Source organism: Oncorhynchus masou, chromosome 30 (genome assembly GCF_036934945.1).
Source record: "Oncorhynchus masou masou isolate Uvic2021 chromosome 30, UVic_Omas_1.1, whole genome shotgun sequence".
Taxonomy (NCBI): Eukaryota; Metazoa; Chordata; class Actinopteri; order Salmoniformes; family Salmonidae; genus Oncorhynchus; species Oncorhynchus masou.
This window is the reverse complement of record NC_088241.1, coordinates 41,592,554-41,619,047: the sequence shown is the minus strand read 5'-3', so window position 1 is coordinate 41,619,047 and position 26,494 is coordinate 41,592,554. Positions and strand designations below refer to the sequence as shown.

The window sequence follows — 26,494 nt, the reverse complement described above, 5'->3', positions numbered from 1 at the left end:
TTTCAAAGAACCATACAGGTTTTTTTATTATGGGAAGCCATATTATATTCTTAAAATTCCATAGGTGTTATTATTGGGTTAGGTGACAAGTTTAATCAAGTGAGCTTCCTCTGGAACAGCTGCAGTTCCCCGAGGAGAGACTTGAAAACCATTGATTGATTTAGTCAACCATTCTCAATTGTTCTCAATTGACTCAAAGTCTTTTACAAGACACTTTCACTGGCCATAGTATAGAATGGCATAAAACAACACGTTAGATGAACTGGAATGACACTCACTCACCGTTGCACAAAAAAGACCCACCCCAAAATATTCGAATGAGCTGCTTCCCCTACATTTTAATTATGACTAAACGAGCAAAGAACCCTTTGGTGAACTGTAAAGAACCATCAAAGAACTCAAAGGTTAATTTGAGTCATTATGATTCCACATAGAACCGTCACCCTTCCCAAAGCACCCTTGAGGAAGCCTCATATTTTAGTGTGTACAGTTTTTTTGTTTTTGTAATCAGATAACTCTCTAACCCTGAGTCATACATAGGGCTTTATTAAAAAATATGTTCGTACTATTACAGAAGACCATTTACAGTGCACTACGTGTGTGACACAGGTTATTACTCTCTGTAACTTAAGGAGTTGCTAGAGAACTCTCATCATGGAGGTGTCAGATCAGACAGCAGCTTGGTCAGAGGAACTTGAAGATGTTGTTCTGATGATCATGACTCACCACCTTGTTCGGCAATTAAAATGTGTCAATAACAAAGGGACCTGAAATTATCTTTCAAAAAAATCTAACTACTGGCCTTATTTCTTCGTATCTTGAGGGAACATAAATGATACATGAGGCAAAAGCAGAGAGAGAGAGAGAGAGAGAGAGAGAGAGAGAGAGAGAGAGAGAGAGAGAGAGAGAGAGAGAGAGAGAGAGAGAGAGAGAGAGAGAGAGAGAGAGAGAGAGAGAGAGAGAGAGAGAGAGATTGCTGTCCCCAACAGCAAACCGTCAACCACTAACTCAAGGAATATTATTTTGTGGCATTTTTCTTTTCCTCAGTTCAAATGGATTTTATTCAAACCTTTCCCATTGTCTCTTCCATTCTGGTGGTGAACAGTGAGACAGAGAGCTCTACAAATTAGACAAGGGGGAGGTATCCCACCAGGACCCTTTCATATGTAGATTTCCTTTTGTTAAACACAAATCCCTTTCAAATATCTTAAACTGTTGATTCACAATAAGAATCTTGTTTAAAAAATGTCAGACTCCGTCAGCATCTCTATCACTCCTTGAAAATGTATTATAGATACATCTTTCTTCATAAAGGGTCTGGCTAGCCAGCCTGTCTTTTGCAGACATGGCGGAAAGAGATATGGCCGCAATAACATGTGAAGGGACTGCGGTTCAGTGCTTAATACAGTTGAGGAATTCCCATATGTACAGCGTGGTGTTTCACCAAACCAAGATCTTATATCATGTAATAGGGACTATTAGATTACAATCTATTGGGGTATGGATAATATACTGTATCTGATATGAGGTTATGAAGCAATTCCCTCTTCATTTCTTGGAATGTGAAAATGAATACAAGGTTTGTATAGACTGAATGGCCCTAAGCTTTTAGACATGATAATTGGAGCCCATGCCGTGCAAACTAGGAAAGCTGATTCCTATTAGGACACTTGAAAGGTTGTATGTTTTTTAAAATCAGGTTAATATTACCATATCTTTGCGCGTGAGCATACATGCATATTATGTGTTGTCTAGTAGTTAAATCTATACTCATAACAACAAAACATTTGCCTGACCAGACTGGAGAATCATGTTGGAACACAAAACATGGAGTGGACACATGATTAGCCTAGTTCTGGAAACTGTACTACCCAGGCTTAGCGATGAGGTGATGCAGACAGATAATAGATTGTCTCCAAGCTCTTACCTGACAGGACTGTTTTTGCTGTCTGGATCCCGGGCTGTTACAGCCCCCACCTCTGTACCAATATGAGCGTTTTCATAAACATCCATGATGTAATAATCCATAGAGAATACAGGAGGCTCGTCCACATCTCCCACAGTGATCTTTAGGGTGGCAGTGTCTTTGAAAGGACCAAGGTAGGAAAAACGAGGTTCCACGTGGGTATTCACTCCTTCAATGTGAAGGGTGTAGGTCTTCTTCCTCTCATAGTTCAGTGGCTGTATGTTCAGGAAAAAGGCACCAGGAAAACATGCAGGATTAGGAACATACTTTACTCCACTTGTGTACCATGTAATTACAATGCAAGTAGCCCACTAAAGTACTATGTTACAAGATTTTAAACCAATGCGTCCCACAGCAACACCAGCATGTTTTAAACCAGTGTGTTTGAGATGTCTACAGACTTCTGGTTTATACCATTGGTTTAGTCTATTTATTCTGTATCAATAGATATAGATAACCATTAGTATGTGTGATTCATGGGGGCTGAGCTAGAGCGGTGTTTGTGAGACCGAATGGTTTGAGGTTTAAACTATTAGCTCTATCAATGAAATGCTGAGATGCTCACAAACACACACATGGAACATTTGCTCTATGACGCTCACAAGCTATAGAAGTGTTGTTACAAGGTAAGGGGTTCTTCTACAAAGAAGATCATTAGAAATCCCATTAGATATTGTAAATAATACTGTACTAATCTCACATGTTCGCTGTCACAAACTCCACACAATTGTCACTGACTAGTTGCATATTAATTTCACAGCGAGCAAACAATTTCTGTACAGCATTCATATGAATTCATTTTTTATCAGGTTTTTGCTCTCGCAAAACATTTTTATTGACATTTGTCAAATGGAATGGAAAAACACTTAAGTGTGAGGCCAAATACAGGTGTTGGACATGCAGATAAATGAAAAGCCAATCTTTGCTGGGGTCTCGGGAGAGATAGGGTTAATACAGCTGTTCCCAATCTAAGGTATGCAACCCCGGGTTTCCAAGACCACAGTGTTCTCCATCATTGGGAAATGGAAAAAGCATGGAACTACCCAGACTGCATAGAGCTGGCCGTTCTACCAAACTGAGCAAACGGGCAAGGAGGACGTTGGTCAGAAAGGTGACCAAGAACCCAATCACTAGTGACAAAAAATACGGAGTTCCTTTGCTGAGATGGGAGAACCTGCCAGAAGGACAACAAACTCTGCACCAGGGGCTCCCAAACTAGGGTTCGCGACCCCACGTGGGTTTGTGTAATATGAAAATGGAGTAGCTGGAGAATTTCTACAAAACAATAAATAATAATACATACATATATCCTACCAGCAAGACATTAGAAACTGTAATATCTTATGTTTCACCAAGTCATGGCTGAAAGATGACATGAATAACATACTTATTATACACTGTACTGGCAGGATAGAACAGTAGCCTCTGGTAAGACAAGGGTTGGCGGTCTATATACATTTGTAAACAACAGCTGTTGCACGATATCTAAGGAATGTTCAAGGTTAAATGAGTCAGGTTTGTAGGCCTCCTTGCTTGCACGCACTTTTTCAGTTCTGTCCTACACCCCCGTGCTTCACGGTTAGGAGGGTGTTTTCTGCTTGCAAGCCTCCCCTTTTTTCCTCCAAGCATAACCATAACGATAGTCATTATGGCAAAACAGTTCGGTTTTTGTTTCATCAGACCAGAGGACTTTTCTCCAAAAAGTACAATCTTTGTCCCCATGTGCAGTTGCAGACCGTAGTATGGCTTTATTATGACGGTTTTGGATCAGTGGCTTCTTCCTTGTTGAACGGGTTTTCACCTTGTTCTGTTTAGGAATCGTTTTACCCTGGATATAGATGCTTTGTACCTGTTTCCTCCAGCATCTTCACAAGGTCCTTTGCTGTTGTTCTGGGATTGATTTGCACTTTTCGCACCAAAGTACATTAATCTCTAGGAGACAGAACGCTCCTCCTTCCTGAGCGGTATGACGGCTGCGTGGTCCGATGGTGTTTATACTTGCGTACTATTGTTTGTACAGATGAACGTGGTACCTTCAGGCATTTGGAAATTGCTCCCAAGCATGAACTAGATTTGTGGAGGTCTACAATTTTTTTCTGAGTTCTTGGCTGATTTATTTAGATTTTCCCATGATTTCAAGCAAAGAGGCACTGAGTTTGACGGTAGGCCTTGAAATACATCCACAGGTATACCTCCAATTAACTCAAATGATTTCAATTAGCCTATCAGAAGCTTCTAAAGCCATGACATCATTTTCTGGAATTTTCCGAGCTGTTTAAAGGCAAAGTCAACTTAGTGTATGTAAACTTCTGACCCACTGGAATTGTGATACAGTGAGTTATAAGTGAAATAATCTGTCTGTCAACAATTGTTGGAAAAATGACTTGTGTCATGAACAAAGTAGATGTCCTTATCGACTTGCCAACACTATAGTTTGTTAACAAGAAATATGTTACCTATGTGTATGTAAACTTTCGAATTCAACTGTATGTGAGAATGCTATTCATTGACTACAGCTCAGCTTTCAACACCATAGTGCCCTTAAAGCTCATCACTAAGTTAAGGACCCTGGGACTAAACACCTCCCTCTTCAACTGGATCCTGGACTTCCTGACGGGGCACCCCCAGTTGGTAAGGGTAGGTAACAACACTTCCGCCACGCTGATCCTCAACACTAGGGCCCCTCAGTGGTGTGTGCTCAGTCCCCTCCTGTACTCCCTGTTCACTTATGACTGCACGGCCAGGCACGACTCCAACACCATCATTAAGTTTGGCGATGAAACAACAGTGATAAGCCTGATCAACAACAACGATGAGACAGCCTATAGGGAGGAGGTCAGAGACCTGACCATGTGGTGCAAGGACAACAACCTCTCCCTCAACATGATCAAGACAAAGGAGATGATTGTGGACTACAAGAAAAGGAAGACCGAGAACGCCCCCATTCTCATCGAGGGGGGGCGTGTAGTGAAGCAGGTTGAGAGCTTCAAGTTCCTTGGCGTCCACCTCACCAACAAACTAACATGGTCCAAGCACACTAAGACAGTTGTGAAGAGGGCACAATAAAACCTATTCCCCCTCAGGAGACTGGAAATATTTTGCATGGTCCTCAGATCCTCAAAATGTTCTACAACTGCACAATCGAGAGCAAGTTGACGGGTTGCATCAGTGCCTGGTTTGGCAATTGCTCGGCCTCCATCCGCAAGGCACTACTGAGAGCAGTGCGTACGGCCCAGTACATCACTGGGGCCAAGCTTTCCGCCATCCAGGACCTCTCTAACAGGCGGTGTCAGAGGAAGGCCCTAAAAAATTCTCAAATACTCCAGCCATCCTAGTCATAAACTGTTCTCTATGCTACCGCATGGCAAGCGGTACCGGAGCCCCAAGTCTAGGTCCAAGAGGCGTGCGTCTAAACAGCTTCTACCTCTAATCCATAAGACTCCTGAACATCTAATCAAATGGCTACCCAGACTATTTTCATTGCCCCCCCCCCCTTTTACGCTGCTGCTACTCTCTGTTATTATCTATGCATAGTCACTTTAATAACTCTACCTACAGTACATGTAGATACTACCTCAATTACCTCAACTAACCGGTACACCCGCACATTGACTCTGTACTGGTGCCCCCTGTATATATCTTCCCTACTGTTATTTTACTGCTGCTCTTTATTTATTTGTTAATTTTATTTGTATTTTTTTTTTGTATTTTTCGTAAAACTGCATTGTTTGTTAAAACTTCTTAAGGCTAGGGGGCACTATTTTCACGTCTAGATGAAAAGTGTCTGCCTGCTACTCAGGTCGAGAAGCTAGGGTATGCATATTATTAGTAGATTTGGATAGAAAACACCCTGAAGTTTCTTAAACTGTTTGAATGATGTCTGTGAGTATAACAGAACTTATTTGGCAGGCAAAACCCCAAGGACAAACCATCCAGGCTTTTTTTTGTTTGCGGTCACTCTCTTTTCAATGGTTTTTCAAAGGAAATCTAGAAATCTAAGGCAGTTGCTTGCAGTTCCTATCACTTCCACTAGATGTCAACAGTCTTTAGAAATTGGTTAATGTTTTTCCATTGAGAAATTAAGAAGTAGGGCTGTCCAGAACGAAGATCGAGTGAAGTGTACTGTTGTGGTTGAGGCGCGCGACCTGAAATCACGCTCCACTTTGTTTTCCTGCGGTATTGAACACAGTTTATTCCGTCTTAAATTTAATCGACTATTTATGTTTAAAAATACCTGAAGTTGGAATAGAAAAGTTGCTTGAAATGTTTGGATCAAGTTTACAGGTAACTAATTAGATCATGTGTAGTCATGTTGCGGGAGTTGGAACCGGTGTCTTTTCTGAATCATACGTGCCAAAAGAAAACATTTTGGATATATAACGACACAATTTATCGAACAAAAGGACCATTTGTGATGTTTAATGGACATAATGGAGTGCCAACAGAAGAATATCTTCAAAGGTAAGGCATGCATTATATGTTATTTCTGACTTTTGTGTTGTGCCTGGTGGGTTGAATTATGATTTTCATGTGTATGTTTGACGGGGTGCTATCCTTAGATAATAGCATGGTTTGCTGGATTAATAACCTCTTGAAGCTATGAGACTGATAACATTTTATTTTGTTTTGGAGATATGGGATCAGAGAATAACAATGTTCTATTTAACACCAAGGTTTGGTGGTTATCGAGGGGGGGTTTTGGAAATATTTTTTTGCGTTGAAAGTGGATCTATTGTCAATCAAAATGGATGTGAAAAAACGGACTTGGTGTCGGACTTGTGTCTCCATGCCTCTGTAACAGACATATTTGGGAAACTGGACCAAAGCATGCAGGGATAATACAAAAACATTCTACAGATGAGTGACCAAATCAGTGGATTCAGAGGAAATAATAATTATTGGATAGAGTCTTTCAAAAGCGAACCATGTCCCCTTTCCGCAGCTGTGCATGTTTATTGACAGAAAACAGTATCATTAAGTGTCCCACACAACTGATGACTTCTCACCTCTAACGCTCAGAGGAGCAGTTTGGGACATACTTCCCAATTTGTTTGACTGTGATCCTGGCTCGACAAGCACGAGGACACGACAAAGCCTCCCTCAGGAAACTAAAAAGATTTGGCATGGGTCCTGAGATCCTCAAAAGGTTCTACAGCTGCAACATCAAGAGCATCTTCACCGGTTGCATCACTGCCTGGTACGGCAATTGCTCGGCCTCCAACCTTTTTTTCGCACTATTGGTTAGAGCCTGTAAGTAAGCATTTCACTGTAACGTCTACACTTGTTGTATTTGGTGCACATGACAAATAAACGTTGATTTGATTTGAATCGAACAGCTGATAGAATGCATTCAAATGATGTGTGACTGTCGACCACGCCCCCTGACTTTGAGAAGTTCTGACGTAACATGCATCAAGCACACCGATCTCATTAGTGGTGGTGAGACAACATACTGTACATTATGTCAGACTAATTTGCAAATTGACAGTCATAGCCCAACATTTACAGTATGTGATGGTGAGTTGAGAAAACAATCAGAAATACTGTTAATGTTTTTCAATTGACTGTTCTAGCCCCAAATAAAAAAGTTAACATTGGCTATTAATTACATAATTGTTTTCACATGGTTGGGGTCGCTACGATTTTCCGATATCAAAATGGGGTTGTAGGCCAAAAACGTTTGGGAACCCCTGAGTTAATACAATGTTTTTACTAAAATAATAACAGTGTTATTACACAGGAATAGAGAGCAATATCATTGTTTTCCTAAAATTTGCATTTGCAAAATATGTCACATGGATTCTTACAATGGTAGAAACTCTCTCCAACCAGTGCTTACAACAATTGTATGCGTTTAAATCCATGACGGAGAGTGTGCAAGTACACACTTCTGGAAAAGAGTGCCTTAAGCACAACTTTGTCATGTACCTTCATGAAGTTGATTATTCCCTCCCTGTTGTCCCTGTTACTGTTTCATTCATTCATTGATTCATTCATTTACTCTGTCATGTACCTTCTTGAGATTCTTGATTATTCCTCCCCTAGAGTGCCTGTCATTGTTAATTCATTCATTTATTCTTTAATGAATTAATGAATTTATTCATTCACTCTGTATACCTTCTTTAGGCTGATGATTCCCTCTCTGCTGTCTCTGTCTGTGGCGATGGAGAACATGGCTGCTCCTTCTGAGTTGATGATGCTGTACTTGATCGCTGCGTTTACGCCAAGGTCCTCATCATTGGCTTTAATCTTCCCTACTGGCTTGCCCACCTGGGCTGATTCAGGGACGTACAACTGGTAATTTTCTGTGGATCATGAACATAACAATACAGACATTGTTTGCATCTCAAATGGCACCATATTCCTTAGAGTGTACTAAATAGGGAATAGGGTGGCATTTAGGACAAAGGCTAAGAAACAGCTTAGCATAACCAGTTGGTGCCATATTTTGGGTGGATTTTCCAAATGATGATGTATTTTACCTGTGTCACCCTGATTTGACTTCACAGAATGGAATTGTTACTAAATACCTTTTGATATCAAGTCAGATTGCTTGAATCAACATTTAGAGCTACAATGTGTCTGAGGGCACTTGAATAGAATTTACTTTAACTTGGACTCTAAAAGAGATGTGATTATTGAACTATAATTTTACAGTATTGATGTTCAGTGTTCTTACATATTTATTCAGCCAGCATGGCATTTGATGAGATAGATTTTGAGATCAAATGTCATATCAATATATGATTATTATTAGATAGGATACATAAAAAAATATATAAAATCAGGATTCACAATTGGTAAGGTTTTACTCAATGCTATACTAATCTAACTAATGTATGTTGAACATCTGTTAATTATTAAGGATTGGGCTCTTGACAGTCAATTAAAGCTGTTTAGTTTTTCTGTAATTAAGTTCAATCCATTTGAGTGAGGAGGAGTGTATTTCGATTCTTTAATAGATATATGAGAAATCTCCATTTGTAATTGGCCTGCTAAAAATACTCTCAAATTGACATTGTGCCAAATTGACATTGAGAAGCACTGCTGTTTATTAAACAAAGGAATTAGTATTTAGCATAAATAGACTGTCACACCCTGACCATAGTTTACTTTGTATGTTTCTATGTTTGGTTGGTCAGGGTGTGATCTGAGTGGGCATTCTATGTTGGATGTCTTGTTTGTCTACTTCTATGTCTGGCCTGATATGGTTCTCAGAGGCAGGTGTTAGTCATTGTCTCTGATTGGGAACCATATTTAGGTAGCCTGGGTTTCACTGTGTGTTTGTGGGTGATTGTTCCTGTCTTTGTGTTTTGCACCAGATAGGACTGTTTCAGGTTTTCGCACGTTTGTTGTTTTGTTAGTTTATTCGTGTACAGTTTCTTTATTAAAATAAAATGAATAACAACCACGCTGCATTTTGGTCCGCTCCTCCTTCTACAGACGAAAGCCGTGACATAGACATTCCTTAGATATTTCTTAGATACTGTAAAGCCATTTTTAAAATCACGTTCCAAGTGATATGGAGTAACTGTGAAACGTTCTGTAAATGGTGTGAAACGTTGCTGATATAAATTCTACGAATAAAACTGACGTGATTCCTTATTCCACATGTCAGAGAGGTATCTTTGTTCTTTCTCTCTGAACACTCTACAACGTTTGACTGCTGAAGGCAACCCTGGTGTCTGTACAGTACTCACTTTGCGGGAACTTGGGTGGGTTGTCGTTGACGTCGGTGAGGGTGATGTTGATGGTGGTGGATCCAGAGAGTCCTCCAACCGATCCTGCCATGTCTTTGGCTTGAATGACTACAGCATAGTGTTCCCTCGCCTCCCGGTCCATGTTGGCTAAGGCAGTCCTGATGACTCCTGGACAGGGGGAGAAGAATATAAATAATAGAAGAGTACCAATGTTACTACACACTTAAAAATAAAGGTGAAGTTGGAAACAAATAAGGTTATTGAGAACTATTCCATAGGTGAACCATTTTAGTCTCTCTGAAGAACCATAAATGGGATGGCTCTTTGAATAACCACACAAAAATCCCAAACCAGAAATGTTTCAGCCCTTGAGGATCTGAATTGAAAGGCCTTGCTGTAGGTTTTTAACCCATTCAAATTCATTTTAGAGTTAGCAGTACTACCCATGACTGTGTTTCCTGGTGATGGAGACATGGTTGTTGTATTCTTTGAGCCTTCTCCAAGTGAGGTCCTAGGTGAATATGTTGTCATTAAAATGTAATTATTTAAGACAGTACAAGACCTGTGTGGTTCAGTTGGTAGAGCATGGAGTTTCCATCACCAGAGTTGTGGGTTTGATTCCCACGAGGAACCAGTATGAAAATGTATGCACTCACTACTGTCATATGTTTGAGTGTCCTCATCAGGCCTGCAAGTCACATTATGCTGGCTTGCAAAGTGATGTGTAATTTCTATTGGAATCCAGACAGAATGGGGATTTCCATCATTTTGAATTTGTATTCACCCGCAACCTGTATTCAGAATGACTGTCAAGGTTGGGAAGACTTAGATATGAGACTACCTAACCCATTCACATCCTTCAGAAAGTATTCAGACCCCAACACTTTTTCCACATTTACTTAAGTTCCAGCCTTCTAAAATGTGTTCAATAAAACGTCCTCAGCAATCTACACGCAATACCCATAATGACAAAGCAAAATAAATGGAAATACCTTACTTACATGAGTATTCAGACCCTTTGTTATGAGACTCAGGTCCACCCTGTTTCCATTGATCGTCCTTGAGATGTTTGTAAAATTTGATTGGAGTCCACCTGTAGTAAATTCAATTGATTGGACATGATTTGGAAAGTCACACACCTGCCTACATAACGCCCTACAGTTGACTATGCATGACAGAGCAAAAACCAAGCCATGAGGTCGAAGAAATTGTCTGTAGAGCTCAAAGACAGGTTGTATCGAGACACAGATCTGGAGAAGAGTACCAAAAAAATATCTGCAGCATTGAAGGTCCCCAAGAATACAGTGTCCTCCATCATTCTTAAACGGAAGAAGTTTGGAACCACCAAGATTCTTCATAGAGCTGGCCGCCCGGCCAAACTGAGCAATCGGAGGAGAAGGGCCTTGGCCAGGAAGGTCACCAAGAACCCGATGGTCACTCTGACAGAGCTCCAGAGTCCCTCTGTGGAGATCGAAAAACCTTCCAGAAGGACAACCATCTCTGCAGCACTCCACCAATCAGGCTTTTATGGTAGATTGGCCAGACGGAAGCCACTACTCAGTAAAAGGCACATGACAGCCCATTTGGAGTTTGCCAAAAGGCACCTAAAGACTCTCAGACCATGAGAAACAAGATTCTTTGGTCCGATGAAACCAAGATTGAACTCTTTGGCTTTAATGCCAAGCATCAAGTCTGGGGGAAGCCTGGCATTATCCCTACGATGAAGCATGATGGTGGCTGTGCAACAACGCTCCTCATCCAACCTGACAAAGCTTGAGGGGATCTGCAGAGAAGAATGAAACTCCCCAAATACAGGTATACCAAGCTTTTAATGTCATACCCAAGAAGACTCGAAGCTGTAATTGCTGCCAAAGGTGCTTCAACAAAAGTCAAGGTCTGAATACTCATGTAATATTTCAGTTTTTAAAATTTAATAAATTAGAAAAAAATTCTAAAATCCTGCTTTTACGTTGTCATTATGGGGTATTGTGTGTTTATTGATGAGGGAAAAAATGAATTCATCTATTTTAGGATAAGGCTGTAGCCTAACATAGAGTGGAAAAAGTCAAAGGGTCTGAATACTTTCCAAAGGCACTATATTTAGTGCAATATCAAAATGCACCATTGAACAAATTCGGTTTTGGTGTGAATGAAATTTGGTGCCAGCATAGTACAAGTGTCTAGACAGGTCACCAAGGCATTTTAAGATTGACACAGAAAGTATGATAGATAATAACAATCAACGTTGGGATTTTGAGAACATTTTCAAATATCATTCAAATAATTTCAACATATGTATTTTGAAATACATTTCAGAATTAAATAGTTTAACATCATATAGCATTGTTATTTGACTTGTTCTATGCTCAAATATGCCAAATGTATGATTCATCTGGTTGTTGTTTTTGAAGTGTTTAGTACTACATGTGTACAAACACACCACAGACATACGCGGGTGTGTATGTTGATTTCTGTGATATGTGTGTACACACGCGTGTGCTTGTGGGAGAGAAAGATGGAGAATGCAGTAGCTGGCCTCACTTGCCATTGACATATTAGATTTGCTTATGCTGTACACAAATCAAATAATATTTTATTGACCACATACACATATTTATTAGATGTTATTGTGGGTGTAGGGAAATGCATGTGTTCCTGGGTCCAACAGTGTAGTAGTATCTAACAATTTACAACAATACAGACAAATCTAATAGTAAAATAATGAATTTAAGAAATGTTTATATATTAGGACTAGCATTGTCGGAGTAGCAATGACTAAAATACAGTAGAATACAGGATATACATATGAAATGAATAAAGCGGTATGTAAACATTATTAAAGGGACTTGTGTTCCATTATTAAAGTGGCCAGTGATTCCAAGTCTATGTATATAGGGCAGCAGCCTCTAAGGTGCGGGATTACATAACCGGGTGGAAGCTGGCTAGTTATGGCCTCGAGTTAGAAGCTTTTTTCCAGTCTCTCGGTCCCAGCTTTTAATGCACCTGTACTGACATTGCCTTTTAGATGATAACGGGATGAACAGGCCGTGGCTCAGGTGGTTGATGTCTTTGATGATATTTTTGTCCTTCCTGTGACATCGGGTGCTGTAGGTGTCCCGAGGACAGGTAGTTTGCCTCCGGTGATGCGTTGGGCAGACCGCACCACTCTTTGGCAAGCCCTGTGGTTTCAGAAGGTGCAGGTGCCATACCAGGCAATGATACAGCCCAACAGGATGCTCTCAATTGTGCATCTGTAAAAGTTTTAGTGGTCAATACACATTTCTTCAATCTCCTGAGAATGAAAAGGCGCTGTTGCACATTCTCCTCCACACTGTCTGTGTGGGTAGACCATTTCCAATCATCATTGATGTGTACGCCGAGGAACTTGAAGCTTTCCACCTTCTCCACTGCGGTCCTGTCGATGTGGATAGGGGCATGCTCCCTATGCTGTTTCCTGAAGTCCACGATCAGTTGCTTTGTTTTGTTGATGTTATTTTCCCGGCACCACTCAAACAGTCCCCTCACCTCCCCTCTGTAGGCTGTCTCGTCTTTGTTGGTAATCAGTCTCCAAACTTGATGAGGCGTGAGTGGCCACACAGTCATGGGTGAACAGGAATTGGGCTGAGCATGCACCCTTGTGGGGCCCATGTGTTGAGGATAAGCAAATTAGAGTTGTTGTTTCCTACCTTCGCCACCTGGGGGCAGCCCTTCAGGAAGTCCAGGACCCAGTTGCACAGGGCTAACGTTCCGACCCAGGGCCCCAGGCTTAATGATGAGCTTTGAGTGTACTATGGTGTTGAATGCTGATCTATGTATGGGTATGTTACAGTCCCTGATGTCTCTCTGGATGGAGCTCCTAACCTTGAGCCTGTCCAATATTTGTCCAGTGACAGAACATTAGCGAGTAATATACTTGGAAACGGTGGATGGTGTACACTCCTAGAAGTACACTCCGAACACCTCTTCTTCACAGGCGGCGTCTTGGATCAGCCTCTGAGATGAGTTCCATTGCTCCAGGGGATACGAACATGCTGGTGAGTTACCGACATTCTGATATCCAAAAGTTATTTCCGGCTGTATGTAATAACACAAAAAACTGTTCTGGGCTAATGATGTAAGAAATATATATATATGCCTTGATTACAGCTTTGAGGAATAACATGACAAGGGTTTGACTCATTACTGGAGCAATTCCGTGAACCATCTATCGGGCAGCAAGCCACAATGAAAACCTCTAGAACGCTCTGTAACCCCGCCACCAGTGGTGCTTTTCCCCAGCCTACCCCGGCTTCCAGATAACCGCGTTTACCTCCTCCTTAGCGCTATGTTGGGGAGCCTGGGACCTCCCGGACGTTTCTCTCCCAGTGCTACCTCATCTTTGAGCTGCAGTCCTCTTCATTTCCTTCAGATCGTTCGAAGGTAGCATAACTCATAATACTGATGTCTGGAAGGGTGCTTGCATGGGCTACGGCTGTGTGGGAGCAACAATCCGCCACCTGCCTTCGTCTGGAGGATTTCATAGCAGACTTGAGAAAGGTGTTCAATTCTCTGGTGTCCGGTAGAGAGGCGGCTCAGAAGCTACTTCAACTACATCAAGACTTCCGTAGTGTGGCAGACTATGATGGCGGTTTTTGCACGTTGGCCTGGAACCCGGAGTCCCTGGTTGACACCTTCCTTTATGGTTAACCTGTCTTGGACTGGGGTAAAAACAGCCACATCATGGACACAAGCTAAACACCTTCTTCGCCTGCTTTGAGGATAACACAATGCAGGTGAATCAGTAGGTATGAGTACGCTGGTGGGCCATACTAGAAGTCTCCAAACTCTTATTACTCGTACTCCTCTACATGCTATCCTGCTGTGGGGTCAAAATCTCTCCCGGTGCTCATTGACTCTGGGGCTGACAAGAGTTTCATGGATGCTACCCTGGTATCTGAGCTGGGTATCTCCACACAACTCCTCTCTATTCCCATGGACACCAGAGCATTGGATGGACACTCAATTGGCAGGGTCATTCACAGTACAGTTCTCATTAACCTGCAAGTGTTGGGCAATCACAGTGAGTCTATACAGTTTCTACTCATTGAATCTCCTCAATTTCCTGTGGTTTTGGTACTTTAGTAAAAGTATGAAAATATTTCAAATTCCTTATTTATTTATTTTTTTATGGAACGCAAACAAAGCATGTAGGTTTAGTGAGTCCGTCAGATCAGAGGCAGTAGTGATGATCAGGGTTGTTCGGTTGATAATGCATGAATTGGACTATTTTCCTGTCCTGCTAAGCATTCAAAATGTAAATAATATTTTGGGTGTCAAGGAAAATGTAAACAGCAAGAAGTACAATGTTTTCTTAAAGACTGTAGTGAAGTAAAAGTACTTAAGTGATACTTTAAAGTATTTTTACTTCAAGTACTTTACACCACTGCCCAGGACGTCCTCCTACGGGCTTGATAAAAGCCTTAGATCTCTGAGAAGTCCTGGTACTAACCAATACTCCTGCAGTGTTCAAGGCCCTGTTCAACGATGTACTCCTTGACATGTTAAACTGGTTTGTGTTTGTCTACCTCGACGACATCCTTGCCTTTTCCCGTTCGGCTCAAGAGCAAGTCCTCCAGCACCTCCTGGAGAATCAGCTGTTTGTCAATGCGGAGAAATGTGAATTCCATCACCCAACTATCTCCCTTTAGGGACACGTCATTGCTACAGGGAACGTTCAGATGGATCCTGTCAAGGTGAGAGTTGTGGTGAGAGTGGTGGTGGATATCTAGAGTGCAGCTAAGAAGTTTCCTGGGATTTGCACACTTTTACCATTGCTTCATTCGGTGTTACAGCACCCTGGCTTCCCCCTCTATGCACTCACCTCTCCCAAGGTTCCGTTCAAGTAGTCCCCAGCTGCTGACCGGGCATTTGTGGATCTTTCACCGCTGCCCCCATCCTAATCCATCCGGACCCGTCCCATCAGTTCGTGGTGGAGGTCAATGCATCTAATGTTGGGCCGTTGTGTCCCAACGTTCTGCCCAGGACCAAAAGTTGCATCCCTGCCCTTAACATCCCATTGCCATAATCCCGCTGAGAGGAACCATGATGTTGGTAATCGGGAACTTCTCGCAGTCAAGATGGCCCTGGAGGAGTGGAGGCATTGGCTTGAAGGGGCGGAACACCCATTCTTAGTGTGGACCGGCAATAAGAATCTAGAATATCTTTGCACCGCCAAACGCTCCAACTCAAGGCAGGCTCGTTGGGCTCTGTTATTCACTCAGTTCCATTTTACAATCTCCTACCGCCTCTGGGTCCAATAACGTTAAGCCTGATACCCTTTCTCACCCGTATAGTTATATGGCTACACCCTCTGACCCAGAGACCATCCTCCCTACATCCTGTCTTGCTGCTACCCTTGTCTTGGGTATCGAGAGCCAGGTCCGCAAGGGGCAGTGTTCCCAGCAGGACCCAGGCGGCAGCTAACCAGATGTTTATCTCTGATTCGGCCAGGTTCCCGGTCCTGGAATAGGCTTATTCCGCTAAACTTACCTGTCATCCCGGCTCCCATCAGACCTTGACTTTCATTCAAGAACGTTTTTGGTGTACAACCATGGTTCCTGTTGTCTCCGCATTTGTCGCTGCCTGCACTGTGTACGGGAAGAACAATACTCAGCCGCAAGCTCCTGCTAGCCTCCTTCAACCACTCCCTGTTCCTCACCACCCCAGGTCCCTGGATTTTGTCACTGGTCTCCTCCCATCAAATAGAAACACCACCATCCTTACGGATAGGTTTTCCAAAGCCACACGTTTCATTTCCCTTTTCAAGTTAAATATTTATAATAGTGTAGTTTGATTTTCGCACTCTGCAATTTCACTGGATGTTGGCCAGGTAGCGTCCCACCTGACCAACATCCGGTGAAATTGCAGAGTGCGAAATTCAAACTACACTATTATAAATATTTAACTTTCATAAAATCTAAAGTGTAATACATCAAAATAAAGCGTAACTTGTTGTTAATTCAGCCACTGTGTCAGATTTCAAGAAGGCTTTATGGTGAAAGCAGACCATGCGATTAGCTGAGGACAGCGCCCAGCACACAAACACATGAAAACATGAAAAACATATTTCAACCAGGCAGGTGCGACACAAAAGTCAGAAATAGCGATATAGAAAATGCCTTACCTTTGATGATCTTCTTCTTCCAAAAGGTCCCAGTTACATCACAAATGGTCCGTTTGTTCGACAATGTCCTTCTTTATAGCCATAAAAACTCAGTTTAGCTGGAGCGCTTCAGTCAATAATCCATCCATTTTCCCTCCATCTAAATGCATACAAAATGAATCCCAAACGTTACTAATAAACTTTTCCAAACAAGTCAAAAAACGTTTATAATCAAACCTTAAGTACCCTTATACGTAAATAAACTATAAAATTTAAGATGGAGAATCGTTATTGTCTTTACCGGCGAAAAATACCAAAGAATGTGCTCTCTTCCATGCTCTTAAAAACACTACAGCCAAAATGGGAGCCACCTAGAAAAACCACAATGTTTGGTGAATTTTTCAGAAAACCAGCCTGAAACTCTTTCTAAAGACTGTTGGCATCTAGTGGAAGCCCCAGGAATTGCAACGTGGCCTTAATTAATTAAAGTGATAGCCATTGAAAATGGAGGTAGGCTGAAATATATTATTCTCTGGGTTTCACCTGCCATATCAGTTCTGCTATACTCACAGACATTTTTAGTAACATTAGAGTGTTTTCTATCCAAATCTACCAATTATATGCATATCCTAGCTTCTGTGCCTGAGTAACAAGCAGTTTACTTTGGAAACGCTTTTCATCCAGACGTCAAAATACTGCCCCCTATCCAAGAGAGGTTAAAACCTGTTGAGGCTAGGGGGCAGCATTTTCACTTTTGGATGAAAGGTTGGAACCTTATTGCTGATTAATGTTTAAAACATCCTAAATATGGATTGCATACATCATTTGACTTGTTTCTACGACCTGTAACGGAACTTTTTGAGTTTTTGTCTGGAGGAATTGCTTGTGCTTTTTGAGGACTGAATGCTGGGCTGAACAAGCTAACATCAAGTGGCTAAATTATGGGCTTTTTGGAACTTTATGGAACAAATCAGTCATTTATTGTCGAACTGGGATTCCTGGAACTGCCTTCTGATGAAGATATTAAAAAGTTAGTGAATATTTATAGTGTTCTTTTTGTAGCTTCTGTTGACGCCACAATGGCAGCTATTTCTTTAGGTTCTGAGCACCGTTCTCAGATTATTCTTTTTCCATAAAAAATCTTTTTGAAATCTGACAAAGCGGTTGCACAGAGGATACATTTATCTTTAATTCTGTGAATAACACTTGCATCTTCTATCAATGTTTATTGTAAGTATTTCTGCAAAATCACCGGATGTTTTGGAATCAAAACATTACTGCACGTATCGTGCCAATGTAAACTGAGATTTTTTATATATATATATAGAGTGGGGCAAAAAAGTATTTAGTCAGCCACTAATTATGCAAGTTCTCCCACTTAAAAAGATGAGAGAGGCCTGTAATTTTCATCATAGGTCCACTTCAACTATGACAGACAAAATGAGAAAAAAATCCAGAAAAATTACATTGTATGATTTTTTATGAATTTATTTGCAAATTATGGTTTTGGGCAGAGTGTATGGCTCTCCACTCGGGATCTGCCCCTCAGGGTGGAGTCCCTTAAACGTTTCCCCTGCTTTATCAGCCCTTTCCCCATCTCTAAAATCCTTAGCCCCACTGCTGTTCGTCTTCTGTTGCCCTGAACCCTCTGTATTCATCCCACTTTCCATGTGTCAAAGATTAAACATCTGTCTCACAGTCCTTTGTCTCCTGTTTTCTGTTTGTCTGTTGCCAGTTTGCCTTGTTTTGTCAGGTCTTACCAGCGTGTTTCCCATTTCTCCAGTTCTCTAGTTCTTGTTTTCTCGTCTTCCCGGTTCCGAACTTTCTGCCTGTCCTGAGCCTGCCTGCCATTCTGTCCCTTTTTGACTCTGCCTTGGCTTTTGGACCTCTGCCTGCCCTCAACCTGCCCTTTTGCCGGCCCCTTTGTTACAATAAATATTCGGAGAACCGAACCATGTGCCTCCATCGCGATCATATCCTGCGTCGTGATACAAACATTTAAGAAAGTTATTTTTGCAGTGTACTGTATGAATTCCAATGTTACTGCTGCAGTATACAGCTAGGCCATAAAGTACAGTAATAAGGCCATCCTGGACAGGAGGAGAACATTTTGTTATCAACGTATACCAATGTAACTAATGTATTGTATGACTATGCAGTCCTGATGATTCCTGGACAGGGGGAGTTGAATAGAAGAATACCTATGTTAATTACTGTTTGGAGACCCTTTATTGGATTTTTGACATGCATGTGTTATTTCTATTGTTAAGTGGGGAGAAGTGACGATGGAAGCAACATATTTGTACTGTAATGGACAACTGTAAATTATACAGTAAGTTTTTGAATTATTAACAGTAAAGTACTCTGAAACGTTTCACTGCAGCATACTGTACATTTTGGTGCATTGTGGGAAAATGTTTTGTCCGGGGAAATAATTGCTGTATTTCTAACAATACTGTGATTTGACCCCACAGAATACACTACCGTACTGTATTTATGGAGCGCAAAAACCTTTTGAGCACTAGTGGCTCATTACAACGTCTTATGAATGGGGGGCAGTATTGAGTAGCTTGGATGAATAAGTTGCCCAAAGTAAACGGCCTGCTCCTCAGTCTCAGTTGCTAATATATGCATATTATTATTACTATTGGATGGAAAACACTCTAAAGTTTCTAAAACTGTTTGAATGATGTCTGCGAGTATAACATAACTCATATGGCAGACAAAATCCTGAGGAGAAATCAAAACAGGAAGTGAGAAATCTGAGCTTGGTATGTATTCACCACAGTTCCCAATGAAATCCCCTTGAGATATTAATGATGTTGCACTTCCTAGGGGTTCCACTAGATGTCAACCATCTATATACATTTGAATGAGACTTCTACTGTGTTGTGGGACTGAATGAGAGCAGAATCTATCAGGTGACTGGCAGTCAGCCATTTTCTGATCACGCTCATTCCTCATGTTATTAACAAATGTAAAGGTGTTTTGTAAGATGCTATTGTCACGCCCTGACCTGAGTATTCTTTTTTTTCTATATATACTTTGGTTAGGTCAGGGTGTGACATGGGTGATGTATGTGTTTTTGTACTGTCTAGGGGTTTTGTAGGTTTGTGGGGTTGTTTATCATCTAGGTGTTTATGTATGTGTATGGTTGCCTAGATTGGTTCTCAATTAGAGGCAGCTGTTTATCATTGTCTCTGATTTGGAACCATATTTAGGCATCCATCTTCTTTGGGTATTTTGTGGGTCATTGTCTATGTCTAGTTGCCTGTACTAGTATAATATAGCGTCATGTTAGGTTTGTTGTTTTATATAGTTTGTTAAGTGTTCTTCGTCATTCATTAAAAAGTATGTATTCTAATCACGCTGCGCTTTGGTCTCCTCACTACGACGATTTTTTACATTGTGAGTGAGACTGCTGTACCAATTTAACTCCAATGTGGTTATAGTTCCCCAAAAGCTTAACTTCTTGAAACTCCCCATCCCGGATCCGGGTTTGTGACTAAAGCCTCAGGCTCATTAGCATAACGCAACGTTAACGATTTCTGAAAATCACAAATAAAATGAAAATAATGCGTCTGCTCTCAAGCTTAGCCTTTTCTTAACAACACTGTCATCTTAGATTTTCAAAATATGCTTTTGAACCATAGAAATTGACTAATTTGTGTAAGAGTATGCAAAGCTAGCATAGCATTTTGAGTAGCATTTAGCACGCAACGTTTTCACAAAAACCAGATAACCAAATAAATAAAATCATTTACCTTTGAAGAGCTTCTGATGTTTTCAATGAGGAGACTCTCAGTTACATACCAAATGTGCAGTTTTTCCTGAAAGCGTCTGTGTGTAGGAGATCCATCTCTTCATTGATATGCAGTTTGTGGAAGCTTGCTTTCCTCTCTGTATCGCATGGAAAATACTGGCAGGTGACTTTTGCGCACCAATTTCGGCGCAGGACACCGGGCGGACACCTGGTAAATGTGGTCTCTTATGGTCAATCTTCCAATGATCTGCCCACAAATACGTCACAATGCTACCTACACCTTGGGGAAACGACAGAAAGGGTTGACTCACTCCTCTCGCATTCACAGCCATATAAGGAGACAATGGAAAACAGAGCCTCAAAAATCCTTGTCATTTCCTGGATGCCATCTCATCTTGGTTTTGCCTGAAGCTCACGTTCTAGGGCACGCACAGAGAATATCTTGGTATTTCTGGACACGTCAGAGTGTTTTCTTTCGAATGGTATCAATTATATGCATAGTCGAGCATCTTTTTGTGACAAAATATCTTGTTTAAAACGGGAACATTTTTCATCCAAAAATGAAATAGCGCCCCCATAGATGTAAGAGGTTAAGAGGTATAGGGGACAGATAGGCACAGCAAGTCTCTATAGTGGCAGCAAGTCTCATACCGTAAACAATATATTAGACTCTGGTTTCTCTTCATTAACCACACCAGGCGTGGGGAGCATTTTCTAGGGTTGTGTCCTTCTATCTACCGTATTTTCTCTGTCTTGTACTTCCTATCGACAGACTTGGGGACAGTGCTAGTAACAGTGTCTTTAACGCGGCTGGTGTTGTTCCCCAAGTTCACAGACCACTCTGATACCTGAAGGACTGGGGACGAAGGAAAGGTAACAGTGGCTTGACTATGGCCTGACCTGACTCCCAAGTGCACAGACCACCCCCCTCAACCCACTGAGGCCCTCATCCAAATCTCAAATGAAATGATCAGACCTGGACCCCCCAATAACCCATCATGACCCTGACAACACACTCCAAATAGAAGGACTTTACTCAGACGGCTGCTCATGGTTGCCTCCCCACTAGGGAATCCACCTATGGACAGTACAAGGTACGTACAGAGAACTGCCCCCATGGAAGTAATCTTACTGAACACACCCACCAACTGTTTGTGAGTGCTCCGTGGCCAGGTGGGTCTGGGCCCTGTTTGCTCCCTCTGTCTTCAAGCATCCGGAATCCAGCTTTGCCACTGCATCGCTTCTCCTCCAACACCAACCCAGGCAGATGGACAGGCCCTCCACCAACCCCAACCCCCTGCTCTCTCTTTATCCCTTTCACCCTTCCTCCCTCTAAATGTATAACTCTCACAGAACCAGACAAGAACCAGGAACCATTAATCACCAGACCTGAAGAGGCACGGAGGGAAGAACAAAAGCTCTAGTCCTACACCCAGAGTGAGCAAGCCTGGTGTGGTTAAAATGCTAATTAATTACTTAAAAATCATACAATGTGATTTTCTGGATTTTTGTTTTAGATTCCGTCTCTCTCAGTTGAAGTGTACCTATGATAAAAATTACAGACCTCTACATGCTTTGTAAGTAGGAAACCATGCAAAATCGGCAGTGTTTCAAATACTTGTTCTCCCCACTGTATATGTTTTGCCTTTCATCTGGGTCTGCTAGTTACTAGCTAGCTAGGGCTTGAGCCAGCATGAAACAAAAGGGGGGGAGGGTCATTCAAAACTCTGACACAGTTGTCATGTCAACACATCCGTCAGTGCTGCTGTGAAATGCATCACAAAAGACGTCAAATGAGAGATGTATAAAAAACATGTACATCGTTGATGCTATTTTAAATGATTGAGGAGCTTTGTGTATCACCGCATTTGCTTGAGATGATTTGATGGCAACACTGCTCACTGCATCCAAGTTGCTTGACATAGGCGTTACAAAGAACTATCAGTCAAAGTGAGCTCATGAATATATGCTCCCTGCCCAATCAACCAGTCTTTTCAAACTTCCTTGTAGTTTGCCATGAGAGAAACATTTATTTTTGTAAAATGTTAAGCATCTCTATCCCCCCAAAAAATTCTACGTGATATTTTGGTCACTCAAAAGGCTATTTTACATGGGAATCAGATTGACTGTTCGGGACCTTTAAGGCCTCTAGAAGTGTAAGTGATATAAAACACAAATAATAAATTAATGTGGTGTCATGTATGTAAAGACTTTACCTAGCAGCCAACCTGCTTGCACCAATCCCTTGTAATTATAGTAAAATACTGTGAAATACAAACCCCTCCCCTCAATGAATCTCATCCATCCATCCATTCCAATTATAGTAGCATTTACTTTTCTAGAGTATAATACAGTCAATTGTACAGTGTTGTACTGTGTGTCATTACACGGTACTTGCTTTGATAATGTATTTATATTACAGTAGGTCTATTGTAATAAAAATAAATATTTGCCACGAGCTGCCTGCAAGCTACTGTTAAATTCACGGCAACCTCTTTACACATGGTGGTAAAAGAGCCTGACCCTAGGCTCTTTACTTTACAGTAACTGATAATACAATTTTAGGAAATAGATTCTGAAGGGAGGAAGTTATGGTGCGGAAGTCTTTGAGTTAATATGGCATTACTGTCTAGGATGGAATTTGGATTCTCACAAGAGCCTTGTTAAAAATAATCATACAGTTTGACAGTTTAAGATGCATTCATAATAATAGGCTGCTCCAATATCCTTACGATCTTGATTCTTATTTCATTGCCAAGGTTAGCTTCTCCACTTTTCATTATATTTCAAATGACTATACAGCCTTTGTAGGACAGAGAATGCAACCTTCCTGAAATAACCCATTCAATCATGTTTATCACTATGATAACGCAGGAATTAGCACCATGATCTTTTTATTATTTATTATTTCACCTTTATTTAAATAGGCATGTCAGTTAAGAACAGATTCTTATTTATTTACAATGATGGCCAAACCCGGACGACACTGGGCCAATTGTGCACTGCCCTATGGGGCTCCCAATCACTTCCGGTTGTGATACAGCCTGGAATCAAACAAGGGTCTGTAGTGATGCCTCTAGGACTGAGATGAGGTGCCATAGATCGCTGCCCCACTCAGGAGCCCCCCAAGTGGTGCAGTGGGTTACTCGGGTTAAACATAGGTATCCTGCATCAAAGCATTGCATACTACAGTAAATATAGTATCAAAGTAGGAAGGTAAGTTGTCACTACAAATAAAAAATATGTTCTCAATGTAATGTTGGAGCTGTTGTACTATATTTAATTTTCCACACATTGAAAAGAGTACATAATCTGTTCAACAAACTTCCATTTTAGTCCATTAGCAAACGTTCTAATCCAGAGTGATTTACATGAACATGTTGGTATAAGTGCCTTGCTCAAGGGCACATCAACAGATGTTCTACCTAGTCAGCAAATGGATTTTAACCAGCAACCTTTTAGTTACTGGTTCAATCAACTTAGGCTACCTGCCGGCTAGGCTACCTGACATCCAGATTAGTGTGTGTGTGTGTGTGTGTGTGTGTGTGTGTGTGTGTGTGTGTGTGTGTGTGTGTGTGTGTGTGTGTGAGTGCGTGCATGCGTGCGCGCGTGTGCGTATTTCAAGTTTTATTAGTCATATGTATGGGATACGTACGATATACGGTACATCAGCCAACGAAATGCTTACTTGCAGGTTCCTTCTCCAAAATGCAATAACAGTAAGAAATAATAAGACAAGAATACGAACATAACGTAAACGGCAGCAGAATATAATTATACATTTTAGCATAAGAATAATACAGGAAGGCACAATTTATAGTCCAATATTTACACGTGCATTGGGGAAGGGGACGGGGGGAAAGTGTATGAATTGGGCAGTATAATAGTCTGGTAGCAGCATTTGTGATGTGTGTAGCATGTGTGTGTGTGTGCGCATGTTTGCTAAGATGCGGAGAATCAGAGCAAATGGCCAGTCCAGTTCAAGTCTTCAGCAGTCTGATGGCTTGAAGATACCACCAGGCTCAGAGACATTTTTATCAGACCTCATGCTCCGATACCGTCTGCCCGATGGTAAGGGAGAGAACAGCTCATGGCTGTGGTGTGTGGGGTCCTTTATGATGCTTCGTGCCTTCCTCAGGCACCATTGAGTAAATTCCCTGGAGAGGTGGGAGCACGATCCCAGGGGTGTGTTTGGCTGTCTTCACTACCCGCTGAAGGGCCTTGTAGTCATGGATGGAGCAACTCCCATACCAGGCCGTGATGCAACCGGTCAAAATGCTCTCGATTCTGCAGCGGTAGTATTTGTAGAGGACCCGGGGCAGTATGCCAAATTTTTTCAACCATCTTAGGAAGTAGAGACGCGGTTGCGCCCTCTTGACAAGAGTAATGGTGGTGGTGTTGGTCCATGACAAGTCCTCAGTGGTGTGGATGCCGAGGAACTTATAAATCATGACACTCTCTACTGCAGTCCCGTTGATGTAGATAGGGGCATGTTCCCTCCTTTGCTTCCTGAAGTCAACAATCAACTCCTTTGTTTTGCTGACATTGAGGGAGAGGTTGTCATCACAATACCACAATGCCAGTTCACTTACCTCCTCCCTATGTTCTGACTCGTCATTTTTGGTTAGGCCTACAACCATGGTGTCGTCAGCAAACTTGATGAAGTTGGTGTCGTGCAAAGCCACACAGACTTGTGTGAACAGTACTACAGCAGAGGACAGAGGACACACCCCTGGGAGGCCCCTGTGTTAAGAGTCAGTGTGGAGGAGGTGTGGTCTTTTCCGTTTGCCAATCCTCACAGCCTGTGGCCTGCCTGTCAGGAAGTCAAGGATTCAGTTGCAGAGGGTGATGTCCAGACCAGGGCTCTGAGCTTGGAGTCAAGCTTGGAGGGAATAATAGTGTTGAATGCTGAATTGAAGTCAATGAACAGAATTCTCACATAGGTGTTCCTCTTGTCCAGATGTGTTAAGGCTGTGTGAACAGCAATGGAAATGGAATCTTCCATTGATTTGTTGGAGCGGTTAGCAAATTAGAGTGGTTCCAGTATACATGGCATGCTGGCCTTGATGTGGGGTGGGGCATGACCAGCCTCTTGAAGCACTTCATAATGATCGAGATGAGCGCGAAGGGGGGATAGTCGTTTGTGCATATACAGATGAAATCACACACACGGGGGGGGGTTAAAGTGGCCCACTCTTTCGCCCCGCTGTACACTGAAACCAGATCAAGGACCTTGATTTACTATGTGTTGCCTGTTACCTCAGTTTTCATTCTCAATCTCTTTCTCGCTCTTGGTTTTCTGTTTCTCTCCCAGAGGCAAAACCCTAGAGCAACTGGTGAACTTGTGTTCTTGTGAACCTGTGTGTGAACTCTGTAACAGCAATCTACAGAACACAGCAGGGTCTCGCCTGTAATATAAAATCATTGATCAAGAAACGAATTGGTTGCTACTGAAGAGGAGTGTGTCCTAGGTTATTTGAAATCACAGCTATCAATGACAAGGTTATAGAAAAGATAAGCAGTCGTGTGATTTCATCACTACAAGGCCCCTTGAATAATATGTCAATATGGAATTTAGTGACTATGTTTGCAGGATTAGGGTTGTTTACTTTTAACAATATCAGGAACCTTCTAGGAGACAATCTGTAGATTATTGGAGTAAAAGTGCAGTTTGTCTTGTATTCCTTTTTCTTACCCCTTTTCTATGTACTTCTTCCTTGAGGGTAAAAATAATACTTGTTTACTTGGTAAGGTAGTCTCTGCATGTGTAAAAATCCTCAAAGTAACAAACAAACAAAACAAAGGTTTACGTCTGGAAAGAGCACATAACTAGCTACAATCTTCTCAGTTTCACGCCCACCGTTGCCATAAATCAAAATACATTAATGTGGAGAAGAAATGGGAAGCCGAAAGGCACCCACACA

At 41.7% G+C, this 26,494-nt stretch overlaps 1 protein-coding gene across 1 annotated transcript in view; it reads right to left on the bottom strand.

Annotated features, from left to right (window-relative positions):
• Positions 1-26,494, bottom strand: part of LOC135523160 (cadherin-18-like) — a 217,440-nt gene that overhangs the window by 51,882 nt on the left and 139,064 nt on the right. The window contains exons 5-7 of the mRNA XM_064949884.1: positions 9,667-9,834; positions 8,084-8,271; positions 1,928-2,181 (exon numbers count right to left, since the gene is read on the bottom strand). Coding sequence (XP_064805956.1) covers positions 1,928-2,181; positions 8,084-8,271; positions 9,667-9,834 — 610 coding nt within the window. The remainder of the gene's footprint in view (positions 1-1,927; positions 2,182-8,083; positions 8,272-9,666; positions 9,835-26,494) is intronic.